The sequence below is a fragment of the Colletes gigas genome, unplaced genomic scaffold (assembly GCF_013123115.1).
Source record: "Colletes gigas isolate AHSC1104 unplaced genomic scaffold, ASM1312311v1 Colletes_gigas_Sc00009, whole genome shotgun sequence".
Classification (NCBI taxonomy): Eukaryota; Metazoa; Arthropoda; class Insecta; order Hymenoptera; family Colletidae; genus Colletes; species Colletes gigas.
The window spans coordinates 7664813-7682825 of NW_025106638.1; the positions used below are offsets into that span (position 1 = coordinate 7664813).

Here is an 18013-nt window from a genome sequence, read left to right on the forward strand (position 1 = left end):
AACGTCCTTGAACCGATGTTGGTCCCTCGCAATCCTGTCGACGTTCAAACGGTGACGGATTTCCGGAAGTTGGCCGGCGGCGCGCGCGCGCGCGCACTGCGGCCTCCGCCACTCGGTGGGACGAGCCTGCGCAGTTTTTTGGTGAAATTCTCTCACAGGGGAGGTTCTGTCTGTCCCGGATTGTCGTGTTCGTTCGACAGAGCAGGCTGCCGGAAGTGGAAACGGAGAATAGCAAACCCTTCAGTTGTTCACATATCGTGAGTACCTGTTCATCGTCACATGCCACCTCATCCGTGACGCCTCCGCTAAGTTTTCTTCTCCGCTAATCACGGCCGTCGTATCGCGCGCAGCCAACGTCCACCGAATTCGTTTGTTTCACGCCGAGTTCGCTGTTTCTTTCATAAGTTCCCGTCGAACGTCGGTGCCTTTGTTAATTCGCCTCCGTGAACGGGTGAAGTTTCCAGTTTCCAGTTTCCAGTGGTCTGTTCCTCGCCACGAACTATATATTCACGCTGCTTTTTATTTGTTTCCGCGGCGTCTCGGAGTTTAACCCGTTCGTGTCCGTCCGTTTCGATACACGTTAGATTTAAACGATTTTTATCATCGCCATAAACCGTGTGTTTTCAAACGGTGATACTTTATGGCGGAACGATCAAATAATTTACGATTCCGTATTATGGTTGAAACAAAATTTCTTTTATCGTAACGATTGTTTGCGATTAGACGGGATTTAAGAAAAGGGATATAAATGTTGGATCTTGGCGTCGACACGAAGGGCTTAACCTTCGAACGAAGCCCTGTGTTGTCTACGCGTATGATATATGTTGACGATTTAACGCGTACAGACCGAAAATCGAAAATCGATTCAACCCGTAGGAAAATGTCGAGGTCTGTTGTCGCTTCTTTTCGACGACCATCCTCGACCTTTGGGAATTTTAAGAATAGGTCGCCGTCGCTGTGAAATTAGAAGTTCGATAGCGGCGCGAGCCCTCCGTCGAAGGAATTTGCCAACAATTATTTTTTCCCCCCGTTAATTTGCACGCCACCCGCTTTATTGATATTACAGATATCGAAATTCCGACGCGTTCGAATATAAATGTAGTTCGTTTGAACAGTCAATCGTTAATCGACTCATAACAGTCTATTTTCGACAGAATTGCTCTATATTTGTTATGTATTGCTTCTGTACCTAAGCACGTGTTGGGATTAGAACAAATATTTTTTTATCCGGTTTTAAAAGTTTCCTTAATACGCTTAAAACACTTTGGAATTAATCATTTAAAATAACGATATTTGTTGGTACTATATTATCCGAATTAATATTGCTTTACGGAATATGAATATTATAAATTTAAACTAAAATATAAGGCTGCAAAGGTTTCTTAAAGCGTTTAAAGGTTTTCGATATTTTGTAAAAATTGATATGCAGATTGAAAGCATGGCAATGTTTTCGTAGCAGGAATTTTTTTGTTTGTTTTATGCAATTCTACATCGTTTTGCATATTTATATCGTTTTCGTTGCAGAGTGCCAATCAATTCTTTTACAGAAACGAAAAGGAAGATCGACGAGCTTTCTATTTATTCTACTTTCCACATTCTTGCTATTCTGTTAAATGTGCTCGAGTAACGGTTGACAGAAATTCACAGTTTCTTTACATTCATTTTTATGGACACTTGGTATTTAACTCACTTCGGGGCTGTCCTCTTGTCGATATAATAATGTCCCTCTAAATGCCACACTTCTGTCCCCTCTAATTGCACGTAGTTATCCCCGCCACTTGTAACTGCTTGTAGTTTCGCTGGTGCACGAGTTACACGTTCGCGAATTCGGAAAAGAAACTGGAATGATAACGTAAGATTTGAATTAAAATTGATCGGAGAATGTAACTGTAATACGATTTAAAAAGTTTTAAAAAACGGGTAATAAAATGTTTGAACACCTGTTGGAGTAAAATGTTATCCCGGCATAAAGTATGAAGTATCTCGTAAAATGTTGCGTTTTCAATGGTCGTACTTTAACACGTTCGCACGCTGAACGGCGGGAGGAATTTATTTATGTAAAAAGAATTGCACAGTTCGATTCGAAAGCTCTAAGAAGCAACCGTTGCGCCAAGCGAAGGAATTACGTTATCGAAAGATAAATTCAACTTTTTCGTTTATGAATTTCTTATATCGTGTTTAATTTCGTATTTTCTTTGCATTAATGTTTATGGATCCTTGATGTTTAATAGACATAGTAACGGATTAATTATTACGAACACGCTGAATTTCTCTTGTTACAAAACGTCATTTTTGTTCGTTTATAAATGACAAAAAGATGCAACGTTTATTTATCGTGCTGGGTGTATTTTGAGAATTTTATTGTATTTCAGTAATTGGATTAATTGGTTGTATCGTTTCTTGATGCGAATTTACTTAGACTGGTACAGCGAGGCTTTTGTTTTAGAGTCCACCATAGGTAGAAATCAATAGGTGTAAGACCTCATGGTCGCATTACCCAAAGGAATAGTCCTCAGCCAGTTCCGTTTGAGCATAATTTATAGCATCGTGCGAATGCACAGATAAGATAAATACGATTGACCTTATCTACTCAGAAATGGAAGATCTGTTACCTATTTCGTGCCGCGTTCAATATTTGCTTGTAATTTTCTAACAAACCGTTCACATTCGTGGAATCCATATTTAGACGTGAAAACCGCGAACATTCTGTGCGAGTAATTTTTGTAATCACTATAGTGTCAAATTTTTGAGAGATAGTTGTAATTAGTCAAAATTGATTTCGAAGCAATATCATTGTTAATATTGCTCTAGAATTAGTCTTTTTTTTAAATTTAACACCTTATTAGAAAACTGATTGCCAGTCTCGGAATTAGCACATCAAAATCTGTACAATGTACTTACATGGCTATACCCGAGTGGGGATTTCGCTGTCGAGTAGTATAATATACATCATTAGAAGCTATACGTCACACATCACGGTGGTCTCAGAGCACGGAAGACACGACTGCAAATAGGAATCTCAGATTTGCATCGAAATTAACATACGAGCGTCTTTAGGATCGCAGATCACATATCTGCCATGCAAGTTCTAAAATTAAAAATTGCCCCTTGTACACTAAAACGTTGCAGGATTTAAATTTTAACATATTACAGTTTTTTGGGACTGCTGTAAAAAACATGAAATTTTCGTGACTTCGGGCCACCTAAGAAATTTCTAAAAGACGCTCGTACCCCGTTCGTTATTTACCACCGATCAGAGTCGAAGCAAATTTCAATATTCAACGTGGCTGACTCGTGCGTTAAAAATGATTGGAATCGCAAGGGATGTAAAATTGATAAATTTTCAAGGTTTACCTGGGGAATAAAGGGCAACCTAACTGTTGAAATTTTCGAGACTTCGGGCCAGCTAAAAAATTTCTAAAAGACTCTCGACCCCCATTCGTTATTTACCACCGATCAGAGTCGAAGCAAATTTCAATATTCAACGTGGATGACTCGTGCGTTAAAAATGATTAAAATCGCAAGGGATGTAAAAGTGATCAATTTTCAAGGTTTACCTGGGGGAAAAAGGGCAACCTAACTGTTGAAATTTTCGTGACTTCGGGCCACCTAAGAAATTTCTAAAAGACGCTCGACCCCCGTTCGTTATTTACCACCGATCAGAGTCGAAGCAAATTTCAATATTCAACGTGGCTGACTCGTGCGTTAAAAATGATTGGAATCGCAAGGGATGTAAAATTGATAAATTTTCAAGGTTTACCTGGGGAATAAAGGGCAACCTAACTGTTGAAATTTTTGTGACTTCGGGCCACCTAAAAAATTTTAAAAAGACGCTCAACCCCCATTCGTTATTTACCACCGATCAGAGTCGAAGCAAATTTCAATATTCAACGTGGCTGACTCGTGCATTAGAAATGATTGGAATCGCAAGGGATGTAAAATCGATGAATTTTCAAGGTTTACCTGGGGAATAAAGGGCAACCTAACTGTTGAAATTTTCGAGACTTCGGGCCAGCTAAAAAATTTCTAAAAGACTCTCGACCCCCATTCGTTATTTACCACCGATCAGAGTCGAAGCAAATTTCAATATTCAACGTGGATGACTCGTGCGTTAAAAATGATTAAAATCGCAAGGGATGTAAAAGTGATCAATTTTCAAGGTTTACCTGGGGGAAAAAGGGCAACCTAACTGTTGAAATTTTCGTGACTTCGGGCAACCTAAAAAATTTTAAAAAGACGCTCGACCCCCGTTCGTTATTTACCACCGATCAGAGTCGAAGCAAATTTCAATATTCAACGTGGCTGACTCGTGCATTAAAAATGATTAGAATCGCAGGGGATGTAAAATTGATGAATTTTCAAGGTTTACCTGGGGAATAAAGGGCAACCTAACTGTTGAAATTTTCGTGACTTCGGGCCACCTAAGAAATTTCTAAAAGACGCTCGACCCCCGTTCGTTATTTACCACCGATCAGAGTCGAAGCAAGCTTGCCAACTACAGGTCGTTCTGTTCCTCCAACAGGTTTATTAATTATGTACAAAACGGTACGAAAGGGCGATGCCAGCCTGCAGTATACTATTCTACCGCAAACGGACCAGCTCACCTCGTCGGGATTCCCTCAGACCTACAGTAAATCACGGCCGAGGATCATCAAATACACCATGGGGACGCTGATGATCCTCATGATTCTGTCCTGCGTCGCGACGCCGTTTCTGATGAACCAGGACGATCAGAGCCTGTTCGCCAGCACCATACTCGCGATGGGTCGCGTCGGCCACAACACAATCCTTAGAAACATGTCGAGGAGTCAGGGTGAGAATACGAACAGAAGCAGAAGCAGACTCTTGGACACGATGACTATGTCGTCGACGGAGGCCTACAGGAAGCAGGGCGCCGAGGATGGAATGACTTCGGCGTTAGGGGTCCTGATGACGGAGGAAGAGGGGATTCTAAACTTCACGAACACAGGTGAGAAATTTCCACTGTACGTAATGTCGATAAAAATTAAAACAGCTGTCCTTTACGTTTGGAACACGCTGTATTAAAATTCTATAGATTTTCTTTTATTCGATCTCATAGCCTGCTCGTTATTAGGTGGTGTGTATTGTGCAACCACTGAGATTCTTAATGTAAGGTCTAGAGTCTGTGCGTTTGTGATCCCCCTGTAACTAGTAGGATCTTTTACCGATCGAGATGAAATTTTCTTTACTTGCTCTTCGTTTTCCAATGAAGAATATGGGCTTCTTAATTTGCAGAAATATTAGCTATAAAGATGGTTAAACGAATGAATGAGTCGCGCCTGTGTATATTATTGGAAAGTTAAATATTACGAAGTATTGTAGAGAAACACAACCAATGGATATCTGAAAGGCATCTACTTTTTTTTTAAATTAATTTATGGAAATGTCACGGACTTAGCAAGAAATTTAAATTTAATTTAAGCAGGCTCCGTGACCCGGCGCAGAATATTCTGCGACTAATATTCTAGCCTTTTATTCGTGCACTTATTTATAGATCCCAGAGGGTATTGGTTTTCGCAATAACAATTGTCTGACCTGGTTTCGATTTTTATTCCAAAACGTGCAGCATGAAAGTTTAGTTATTTTTAAATTTTTCAAACGAAGATAATAAAGCAGAACGCCGGTTTGGTTTATTGGATAAATTCGTCCATTAATTTTTTAGTATTTATTTTATTTCTAGAATAAAATATTTAATTAAATTGAAATTTAATTAGATTTCCATTTGATTAAAGTTTACCATTTATTAATTTCTGTAGATCGTTCGCAAGTGACATGTAAATTATATTGCAAAGAACGGAGGAATAACAATGGGAATCTGGAGGTTAAAATTACTTAGCGTACGGAATGGAAAATGGGGTATAATTAATGAATTAACTGTGAAAGATCGTGAATAGCTGGCGAGAACACGTCCTGTGAAGTTTGTAATTCAGTCCCCGTTTTTAATTTCGACCGTTTACAGTTTTATTTCGTAAAAATTGCTAGACCGTGGATGTTTACGCACTTAAAATATGTTAAATATTTGTCAAGCCCCGCCGTACGATTTCTCGAGATTCGGAGTTTAACAAGTAAAATTCTGGAGAGGAATTTAACTCCAGAATTACTCGTATTTTTTCAGAACAAAACGACAATCTTATTTAAATAGTCAGATTAAATTCTTGCTTGTATTTTTAGGCGGCAAAGAGTCGAAGACGAGAGTTATTTTTTTAAATTTACGTCCCCTTGTTTCCTGTATTCCGTTCCCAAGGAAGTTTTGCATTTTCCTTAGTAATGCGCTGGAAAATATCACCCCCGTTTTTAGAGAAGAAACAAATAACTTTGGACGTGGTCTTTACGTTTACGCGTACCAGGCTTTTCCTCTTTCTTAAACGTTTACTACAATAATAAATATCTGTGCATATTCTACCGAGGAAACGAAAAATATTTGCAGATAAAGTGCTTGAAGAGCTTCTTTTTTCGTAAACGTAAATAATTTTAAAAAATGTTAATAAATATCCCAAAAATGCGAATATTAAGATAGGTTTACTCTCCATTTCTTACAGTTTTAATATTCCCTGTATTTAATAGGATTCCCGATTAAAATAATATTTAATCGCGATGTGGCAACGTGTCGCTATTAATAATATTGCCGCCTGGAATTACTTAAAGTGAAAACGTATTTTTCCCGATGGAATAAAACGCGGAATTTAATTTTGAAGAAACTGATCGATCCAATCGCTCTTCCAGATAACTGTCGAGTTTTCATCTCTATTCTTCTCTCACAGATGCGCTCGAAGTCCTGAATAGTTATCAGCAATAAACATCGACATCTTCGATATTATTGCACGTTACTCAAATATACTAGATTTGATTGGATCGACAAATAAATCCCAAAGAATACAACGCGAGATAACGAAAAAAAAAAATGTAAATAATAAGAGAATTTCTTCGGTCATACATTTAATAAATTAACGAGAGCCTTTTCAATTAAGTTTTTAATTAGACAATGTAAATTCATACTTTGGAAAATGGGACTTTTAATACTGTAGAGAGAAAAACATTTTTATTTGACCGTTGCAATGAATAATCGAAGCCAAAAGTTACACGTTAATTATTTGAAATTAATATTTTCATCGAACAACCGGAAATTTCAATTGCATTAGCAGTTCGTTCGCAAAGAAGCAAATAAAAATAATATTTATTAAACAAAAATGAACGCTAGTCACAAGCAAACGACATTTCAGGAAATGAAAAAGTTCTTCAACCTTTTATTTATCACCAGAGACTCAATAATCGATACGGTTTAAATATCTATACTTTTGTATTCCACGTTCACGTTTAAAAATATTTTTAAAGAAATATACACAATTTTATTAAAATCACTGCAATATTCGACTACGAGAAATTATTTTTATAAACGTTTTTGTACACAGAAAATGAACACGAATACTCGAGCTAGAGTTTACAGTGTTCGTTTATTAATTTGAAGTCAATTTAGATCAAGGGCTCTGGCGAAAGATTTTAAAGCGTTGATAATTGAAGTCGCTCTTCGATCGGTCCCACAAAAGTTTTGTTGAAATTTTAATAACCACTCCAGCTGCAGTACGAACAAATTGACGATGCCCATGCAATCGCCGTTAACCCCTTTTGCTTGATTTTATGCAACGCGTGCGACGACATGCAAAACTTTCGTGCGAATATTACGATTTTACGTGACATTTATAGCGCGGGGAAAAAATATTCGCCCTTTGTTGGCGTACAACATTCATTATTCATCGCTACCCGATGCATTTGACGTTACAGACTGGAATTATTATTGCTCTATCTTCGACAATTCATAAATTTCATATTTCTAAAATAATCAACATTCTATATTGGGGATTACCATTTTTCAAATTATTTAACATCTCAATTCCCACTAAAAACAATTCATCGTAACAAAAATAAGTTCGAACGCTTAATTTACCAGTGTTTTAATATACTCGATCAAGGTAAAAAATTCTGTGCAATTCTTTCAACGTTTAACCGCGTGGGTTACTTCGATTTTTTAAATTCCCGCGCCTCGAGCGTAACAAACATGGCGGCCATGACGGTCGAAAGTTCTCGTTGCTTTTACCGAGAAAGACTACGTTTACGTCTGCCTCGAAGCAATTTAATATAATTTAAAGTTACATAAAAGATATAAATTCGTATGAAAGTAAAATTTCGAACTGTCAGATAATTTTACAGACCCTGTCGCGAGCAGCACGCAGCGTCTTCAGATGGTCTCGGAGGCGCAGAACAGCCACCGACAGACGTCGACGTCCGTCACGCAGCCAACGACGTCGACGTCGCCTCCGACGACCCTAAAGACGGTAACGAGCACGTCGATCGAAATCGCCGCGACGCTGGCGAATTCGCCGAGGAAGGCGAAGCTGCCCAGAGTGACGCTGAAGCTCAGGGAGAACGAAACAGTACCCAAAAAGTACATGAAGGCGGGCATAGCCTCGTACAAGAAAGGGAACATCACCACGAGCGTGCTCGCACACGGCCTAAGTCTCGAAGGGTTAATCTTCAAGACGCCCGAGGGAACGATAAAACCTTGGCCGCAGAAGTGGTTCTTCACCGATCCCTCTTCCGACTTTCAATGGAAGGTAGGTCCTCAAATTCCTACGTTTCACGCTCCGCGGCGCCACTTTCGCTAATCCTCGTCGTCAGAAACACACTTCGCGGCGCCACTTTCGCTAATCCTCATCGTCGGTTTCACTCCGGCTCGAAATCTTTGAAACCAAGGTCACGACAGATTTTACGCTTGGAACAATCGTATCATTTAAGGCCACTAATGTTTGATAAAAAATAGTAAAGTGGAAAATTTCTGGCCACACAGTATATTTTCGATAAAGAATTTTTTTTCTCTAAAGCACGTAGAATTTCGGGGGTATGTGTATTCACCAAAAATGATACCACCTTGTTGATTTTTCTTAAAAATTAGTTTTGCATTTTTAGTAATTTTGTTTGCCGCCCTATAGAAAAGTTGTCTAATACTTTTTTGTAGGTACCCATGAGCTCTACTGCAGGAAAAAGTTTCACTGAAATATATTCACTATTGTAGGAGTTATAGCTGTTTGAAAATTGGACCATTTTCATTGGGTTTTTCTCACTTTACGGGGTCAAGGAACAAATTTTTCAATATTATTAGAATTTCTACGTATTCTTCACTAAAATACGCGTTATTTGCCTTTTGAAACATTGCAGTGCTTCAATCTGTTCAGAAGTTATGACGTTTTAAAGAGACGCGCGTAATTTTCAAGTGACATTTCTGGCCTGAAACTATATTTTCGGTAAGGAATTTTTTTCTTGAAAGTGCGTAGTATTTCGGGGGTATGTTTATTGTCCAAAAGTGATTGTAATTGACCCCTGCAACTAAAAATCATTTTTTCAGAACGATTTGAAATTTTTTTTTCACCGAAAAATTTAGGCATCTACTCGAATTTTTTCTCAAAAGGGCGTAGGATTTTAGTGGTATATTTACTCACCAAAAATAATTGTAATTGACCGCCACAACTGATAATAATTTGTTTAGAACGATTCGAAATTTTTTAATTTAAAACGTTTACGTGCTAACTAAACTGCCAGTTTCAATGCGAAAATATTATTACTGTAGAAACGCTGTTAAAAAGCTTTCGAGATTCAGCTTGATCGTTAAAAAGACTCTGTTCGAAACACGAAATTTAGTTCTTACGACGGAAAGATTGCAGGGAATATTATCCCTGTTAAATAATACCGGTGAATCTTTAAAAGTAGCTACCGGAAACAAAGTCAAAGGATCCCGCGGAGTTTATCTTTTCGTCGGGGATGTATTGTTGCAATCTCGGTATTCACCATCGCCCTGAAAACATTCCTTTCTGTTCGAGATGAAAGAATACATGTGAAAAGTTTTCAGAAACAGCATCGTGTCTGCTTAAATAGAAAAATTTGTAACTTGCGAAAAATATTTCGCAACAACGACAAAGGATATTGTACGAACAGAAGTTTTTGCGAGTATTATTTACGAAAAGAACACGACAGCGCAGACGAAAGGGGTGAAACAGTTTATTGCGTTTAATAGAAGTCTCTCCGTATGTTTTTGACCAATTAAATACTGGACAGACTCGTTCGTTTGAAAAATTTCTACCTGCCCTCTTCCCGCGACTAAACCAGAGGGGCGCGCTATATTTGCTTAATATATTTCTGAAAGTATCAAAGGTTGCAAAAAGTGACGTAAAACGACGAAAACATCGTTCGCCATTTTTTTAATAATTCGCTCAGCGTCGTGTCACTTTTCCCCGCAACTTTTATTAACGATCGAAAGTGCTGACCGAGGGGAAAATGGGTCACAAATATATGCGAGTTTATACACGACTAAAAAATTCAATTTTTATATAAAGTATTACTGTTGGGGTTTTCTAAGACCAAAATAAAATGGAGTTGTATCGAGTAAGGGGCTCGAATAGCGATCGTATTGCACCAAAAGACATCTAAACCGAAGAGCTCGGGCCGATCGATAGAAAGAGCATGTTCGTGAATCTAAAAGCGGAGACCGGAAACGGTCGGTTCTCCTTATTCTTCTTCCACGTTTCTCGCCAGGTCGCCATTACCTTTTATCGTTCCACGAGGCGGACAGACGCGACAGAACGTTTCCTTTCGTAGACTATTTTTCTCTCGCGCCCGGCGTTGTCATTCATTTTCGACTCGCCCTGTTATACATCGTCTCTTAATTTCTTAGCCGCCGTGAGTGGTACCGGGTGCTGTTGTAGCCCAGCTGACTCTTTCGTCCGTGCTCCTTTCTCCAAACGAGAAACGAGGACAGTAGGAAAACTGTCGTCGATGCAAAAGCTGTCGCGAAACGCGACACACGCGAATTAATTTACTCGGGAACACTTTCGGCAGCCGCCATATTGGATTCCAGCGAATTCGTATCGGGCTCCTAAAACGAAATTTAATTCCGCCCGGATTAATACGAGTTCCGATATTCTGCGTCCGGTCGGGGCATTTGTTTCTTTCGCGATTAAACATATTTAGAAATACACGCGTCGACGTTATCGTAGATAAAGAGATTCGAAGCTGTCAGCGTAAAATGATTTAAAAAATACTCCGGTTCCGCAACAATGTTCCTGATCGTAACACATAACTACTCTTAATTGATTTTTCCTCGACCGTGCACGCTTAATTGTTCCTTTCAGACCGTCGCGCGTATAAGTTCTTATAAAAGTGAGCACGTTCTATTGAAACTAATTGAGGTCACAGGTTACTTAGGCTAAAGGAATTTCCAAATTAAACTTATTCCTTGAAGAATTCCCTCGTTTAGAGCCACGTTCTACTTTTGTGTAATATATTAGGTGTAATAATGAATAATCCAATTTTTTCAGTCACGTTCAATGTTTATTTTAAAAGAAAGTAAATTGAATTGTTCAATCAAAGTATTCGCCGTTACTTTCTATAACTTTAAGCCATCTTTCAGACAACTGATGAATTCCATCTCGGAAAAATTTTACGTTTTTGGACCCGATAAATTCATCAAACCATTTTCGGATCTCATCCACTGATTGGAAGTGCATATCGGTTAAAGCGTGTTGCATCACCGGAACAGGTGATAACCAGATGGAGCAATGTCTGGTGAATACGCCGGGTGCTGAAAGATGTCCCAGCCAAGACTCATTATGGTGTCTTTTGTATGGGAAGCAATATGTGGCCTGGCGTTGTCATGCAACAATTTCACTGGACGTTCTTCTTTGCCAGTATACGGACGTTTTCGTTCCTAATGCTTGACTCAAGCAGATTAATTGACGTTGGTAGCAGTCCGCAGTAACTGTTTCACCCGGTTCCAACAACCTCATAATAAACCATGCCTTTGATATCCCAACAAATGCAGAGAAGAACCTCCTTTCAGAAGCGATTGGGTTTTGCAACCGATTTGATGCTTCACCGGGATTTACCAATGGCTTTCTGCGTTTTGGATTGTCATAGAGTATCCACTTCTCATCGCCCGTAACGATTATCCACCAGAAAGACTTTCGACGCTGCTTATTGAGATAAGAAAGACACGCTGCCAGTCGTTGATTTTTGTTGGTTGCAGTGAGTTCATGCGGCACCCATTTTCCTTCTTTCTGGATCTATCCCATCTCACGTAGGCGTTTGGAAATCGTTTGCTGGGTCACTCCTAACTGTTCTGCAAGTTCTTTTTGCGTTTGTGCTGCATTCTCAGCGAGCAGTTGTTCCAAATCATCGTTGTCGCACTTCCGAGGACCTCCAGGGCGTTGTTTGTCGATTAGACTGAAATCACCGCTTTTAAACCGCATAAACCAAAATGCGCACACATCATTCGATACAACACATTCACCGAGAAAGGAACAAATTCCCCTTGTTTGAATTCGTGAAGAATGCAGTGTCGGATATGCACCTTATCTGGTGCCATTTTCGACTCTACTGAATTGAATACTTTTGAAGGCTATGTTGGGCCTTTCGATAAACTATCTTTTGTTTTAACTAGCTACACAGGGTGTTCGGCCAACCCTGGGAAATATTTTAATGGGAGATTCTAGAGGTCAAAATAAGATGAAAATCAAGAATACTAATTTGTTGATGGACGCTTTGTTAAAAAGTTATTAACATTTAAATTTCCGCCAGTCCTGAATTTTTTTCTAGAAAGGGGGCAGGATTTCGGGGATAGGTCTATTTACCAAAAATGATTGTAATTGACTCCCACAACCGAAAATAATTTTTCCAGAAAGATTTGAAATTTTTTAATTTTGTCAAAAAATTTCACACCCTCTCGAATTTTTTTCTCGAAAATGGGTAAAATTTCGAGGGTATGTCAAATTATAAAAAATGATTGTAATTGACCCCCGCAACCGAAAATAATTTTTCCAGAACGATATGAAATTTTTTTGTTCGCCGAAAAATTTAGGCACTTACACAATTTTTTTCTTGAAAATGGTTAGGACTTCAGGGGTATGTCTATTCACCGAAAATGATTGTAATTGACCCCTATAACTAAATATAATTTTTTTAATATGATTTTAAATTTTTTAATTTCGTGTAAAAATTTCAGCACCTACTCGAATTTTTTCTAGAAGGTGGGTAGGATTTCGGGAGTATGCCTATTCACCAAAAATGATTGTAATTGACTCCCGCAACCGAAAACAATTTTTTAAGAACGATTTGAAATTTTTGAATTTAATTGTTAATAACTTTTTAACGAAGTCTCCATCAGCAAATTGGTATTCTTGATTTTCGTCTTATTTTGGCCTCTAGAATCTCCCATTAAAATTTTTTGCAGGGGTGACCGAACAACCTGTATGCCAACTCTACATGACCGCAAAAGAGCGGGAAAATCTATTGACTTTAAACTTGATTTTATAACTGCTTAAGGTAATTTGGATTATTCATTTGTACCCCTAATACTTGTTCGAATACTTTTAAAAAGTTTTTGTATCAAAGATTGAGAAAGATTTAGTAATTATATTCTTTTTCTATAATAAAAATTCCGGTTTGTTTAAAATACCCGTCTTAAAGTAACGTTAAAATGAAATATTGAAACGAGTTAAAAGGAGCAATTTGTTCGACGTATAGTTGTTTTCGTACGAATTGTAAAACGTGAAACTATTGTACGGTGAATTCCACTTTTCCTTCTCGTCGCCATTAGACGTCAATATCTCGACGCAGATAATTTTTACGATATGCGTGTACGTGGGCAATGAAAGATTGGCCTCTGTGGAACGGCGTTGAATTTCAGGGATTAAATTAAATTACATTCCACGGGAAATTTGTCTTCTTAAAAGTGATGTAAACCTTATTTAAATGGGAAGATTAACCCCCCGCGTAAGACGATCTCCGTGTCAGAATTTCAAACAGGTTATCCCCCGAAGCTTTTTAGAGGCGAAGATCTTTTGAAAGCCAGATACTCGTGTTCGATTTCAATGGAAATTAAATCTCGCGCCGATTTCACGACGCTAAACAAAATACAATCTAAACTACGACATCGTTGAACAAACTTCTCGTTAATGAATTATTAAAGTCCCTTTGGCAAACACGATTTTCAAAATTTTATGTAAAAAAAAAAAAAAAACGTACTTTAATCGTATTTGAGTAATTTCAAAAAGGTCGGCCGGATTTTGGACAAAATTTATTTCCGTAAATTTACAATTTTGACAATTTTGCAGGGTGAGAAAATATTTTATTTTTAAAAAATAATTAAGACAAAGGTAACGATAACGTGCCAACCCTAAAGACGTTAGGGCCACTAAATATTAGCGTGTGAAATAAACTGATTTCCGTGTATCGATTATACGACGCACGAGGATAATAATTTTTATCGAATTATTATGGAATATTGCGTTACTATAGGAAATTTTGTTTCCCCGGTACCCGCGCGGACGTGGAATATTTATTACGAGGTCCTCTATTTAATAAACACGAAGCTTAAAACCGTTATCATGCCGAGTTAGTTAACTAGGGCAAAATTTCCGATATTGAGTTTTGTGTCATCACGACGGATTAATTTACTCCGTGTCGGGATAGAATTTAAATAGGCATCGCTCCTAACCGGTACGTCTGTTTTTCTGCAAATTTCACACTCGCTGAAGTCCATTGTACGACTTCGATTAATGAACCTCGACGTGGTACCAACTGAATCGTTAATTCTCTTAAGTCTTCTTTAGTAGGGTACGAAAATCAATATGAAGCAAAATTTTTTTAACGCTATTTGACAATAAAATAATTTTTTTTTAGTCAACAATAGCAATGGTAGCTTGGAGGAATTTTACTTGTTCATTTTTATTCGTTATTATTTGTTTTTATTCCACCATAGGGACTTCCGTTTTAACGTGTGATATTTCAGGGTTGAATTTACCCAAAATAATTTTTTTTCGGCCATTTAGCCATTCACCATTACCTACGTGGGGAGGCATTTATTTTTACTCCGCTATAGGGGTTGTTTTTTAATAACATGACGCATCAGGGTTGAATCTACCTCCAAAAAACAGATTATGTAAACCCTATTCCTGCTATCTTTAATTTATTTTTCTCCTGTCCACAGGTTGGGGGTTGTTTTATGAATTGAGCCGTTTATTTTGAAAGTGGCCTAAGTCCATTTATCTTCAAATCGAGATATTTAAGGGTTTGCGTTTCAACGAATTTAAAAATATACGTATAGGATACTAATGAGTCATACTGCTTAAATGTATCTAAGGGTGTTAAATTTATAGTTCCTATTAAAATAGTGGCAATTATTAAGTGAATAATATGCGTTTTCTTATCAAGAATGGAGTTAGGACACTTTCAAAATTAACAACCAGATTCATTATAAAATTTGAAGGTACCCAAGTTCATTCAACATAATTTAAGATGCTTCAAATTGAAAAAAACAATACTGCATTTATTTTACATATCTTTAAAACTCCAATTTCTTGGCGAACCTTTTCCGTTTGTTGGACGTCTTCGTTCCACAATTTTGCGCTCGACAGCTTCGTAAAGCAATACATTTTGTTTGTTAAAATCTCCCAAACCCCAAAACTTCTCAAAAATATTCTTTTTGTTTCTTCTTCATCGTAATTTTTTGTGCAAGCATTCCGACAGCGGCAATCTTTGTTTTCGAAAATCTTTTCAGGTACAATATTTCCGGTTTGAGTACAATATCTTTTTCCTGAATTCCGTTCAATCTTTCGCACTTTTTGGATGTATGATTCATCAATCTTTTCTCCACTATTATTCGTATCTTCATCCCCTGAAGACGAATATTGTTCTATAATTCTGTTTCTTTTTCGATATTTTTTTAAATCATTAGTTACTATTTCTTCTTCACTATCTGAACTAAATAATCTTGTTCTGTTCTTCCCCATGGGTGAAATAATTTCTAAAATTTAATATTAAATTTTAAGTTTTATATTAATTAAACGTACTGGTTATTCAACTAACGCAATTGTCCAAAAACTGAGGTTAACTTGTAAATACTAATTAATTAAAATTACCTTCATCACTGCTTTCCGACATTATCAATAGTAAATATCTTGATTTAAGTATAAATGGAGTTAGGCCACTTTCAAACTACACGGTTCAATTATTGAACTAACTCCGAAAACTTATGTGTCAAGAATTATCGTATTTGCCCGGAATATAAGCAACCTGAAATGCTTTACTGATAAATAACATGAAGTTGTACATGTAACTATGGTAACCGGAAAAAAATTGAAAAATGGAGTTAGGCCATTTTCAAAATAAACGGCTCAATTATAATAATTAAGAATTAGGAAAATTGAGAATTGTTTATTTGTTGCAGGGATTCAATCAAATGCCAGTAACAATTTATGTAGTGTTGGCGGGCCTGGCAGCGCTGGCGGGCGTCAGTATAATCCTTATGTTCTACGTGCAACGAAAGACCACGAGACGTCAACGTCAGAGCGTCGAGGAACCGGAAGTCGGCGGTCAGGAGGAAGACAAATCTACCCTGCTGGGCGCCGAGTGCCAGGAAACCGAGGAAAAAGAGTAATCGTGACCCCACGACGTGGAAAGCATGTAGCTCGTAAGACTCGCATATTTTTACAACACGTACATCAGATTGGTATAAGTATCTCGCGCGAAAGATCGATGAGTACGATCGTTGGAGATATTGGAATCACCGGATGCATTACGAGTCAGTTTGATCAAATGCTTAAGACTCTATTTAAGGAATTGACAAATAGCTATTATCGTTTTAGCACATTCTACTTATTTTTATAGAGGTTTCGCGTGAAACTTAAAACGGGTGAATATATTAAATATAGGTTATGATTATAATCCAGAAACATTATTTATTTGAAATATTTTAGAGTTTCTAACTGAATTTTTAGAAACGATCAACAAAATGTATTTACTTAGTCTGGCACTATTTTTTTAAGTACGTTTCTTGATATTTTTAATTGTGATTATTATTATACGATTATCTTGACAATATATTCACTTGTCACGCTTCACGCGTCTAAACTCGTACACAATATTCCTTGGATAACCGAACTAGAATTAATATCGCCAGAGGAAACAGGTCAACAACTTCTATATTGAATAATTAATGAAAATTAAAATCTGTATATTTGTCGTTAGATCTTCGAAAGATTATTGTCAATAGATTGGCAATGATCTCCCGGTTAAAACGAGTACAAACACAACGCAATTCGGCCTGATAATACTTCGAGCAGTGCCGTATCGCGAGCACGGTGCGCCACGCGCATGTAACCGAAAGTGGTTCGAACAAGGTCGTGTTTGGACTCATTTTAATCGAAAAAATCTCGTCGATCTATTGGTAATGCAAGCAAAAAAATCTAATGAGAAATATAAAAATTGAACTATTCGTTAACCGGTGAAATTTTTTCGGTTGACCAGGGAATGCTGTACTTATGGTTACGTATTACTTAACGATAAATTACGAGAGATTAATATTGAGAAAAGTAGAGACGTGTATATTTATAGTTTCGAATTTTCGTAACGGTTTTTACTTTTGATACGAAAAGTGTGAAGTAATTTGGTATAAGCGATACGAATTATTTTTCATAAAGCGATTAATTTGAATCCGTTACGCGATACGATCTACAGTAGCGTTGCTTTGAAGTTAAAACTTTGGGTAATACTGTAAGAAAACGGCTGTTAAAAAGAATTAAACCCCGAGATACCCCCATTTGGAACCTTCGAAGGTTCTCAGCGTGATCAAAGATCAATTTATTCAAGCCCCGAGTTTTTCAATGAAGAATGGGACTCGACACATTTTCTGGCCGATACAGTTCGCTTTTACGCGAGGAGGGACGAAAACGAGAGCTCTTCCCTAGCACGATTCTAGAAACTGGCGCAGTAGATAGAAAACGTTTTTCGTTGCACGAACACGACTGAAACGCAACGCGAATAATCAGCTATGAAAAACTTCCGCATGCTCTGGTATTTCTAGCTCTTTGTGCGGGTGTACTAACGCAATTGTTGTCTGGCCAACTTTTCCCGACGCTGTATTATGAGAGATCATCATTGTTGCGGGTCT

At 37.7% G+C, this 18013-nt stretch overlaps 1 protein-coding gene across 3 annotated transcripts; it reads left to right on the forward strand.

Annotated features, from left to right (window-relative positions):
• The first annotated feature begins 158 nt into the window (after positions 1 to 158).
• Positions 159 to 16884, forward strand: LOC122397555. 3 transcript variants are annotated; one of them, XM_043396793.1, is made up of 4 exons: positions 159 to 257; positions 4523 to 4969; positions 8215 to 8630; positions 16292 to 16884. In XM_043396793.1, the coding sequence occupies exons 2-4, from the start codon at positions 4534 to 4536 to the stop codon at positions 16499 to 16501; spliced, it is 1062 nt and encodes a 353-aa protein (XP_043252728.1). In that variant the 5' UTR covers positions 159 to 257; positions 4523 to 4533; the 3' UTR covers positions 16502 to 16884. The 3 variants fall into 3 exon arrangements, with proteins under 3 accessions (XP_043252728.1, XP_043252731.1, XP_043252730.1); XM_043396796.1 differs by having other exon boundaries at positions 8227 to 8630; XM_043396795.1 differs by lacking the exon at positions 159 to 257 and having other exon boundaries at positions 4181 to 4969.
• Positions 16885 to 18013: the final 1129 nt, after the last annotated feature.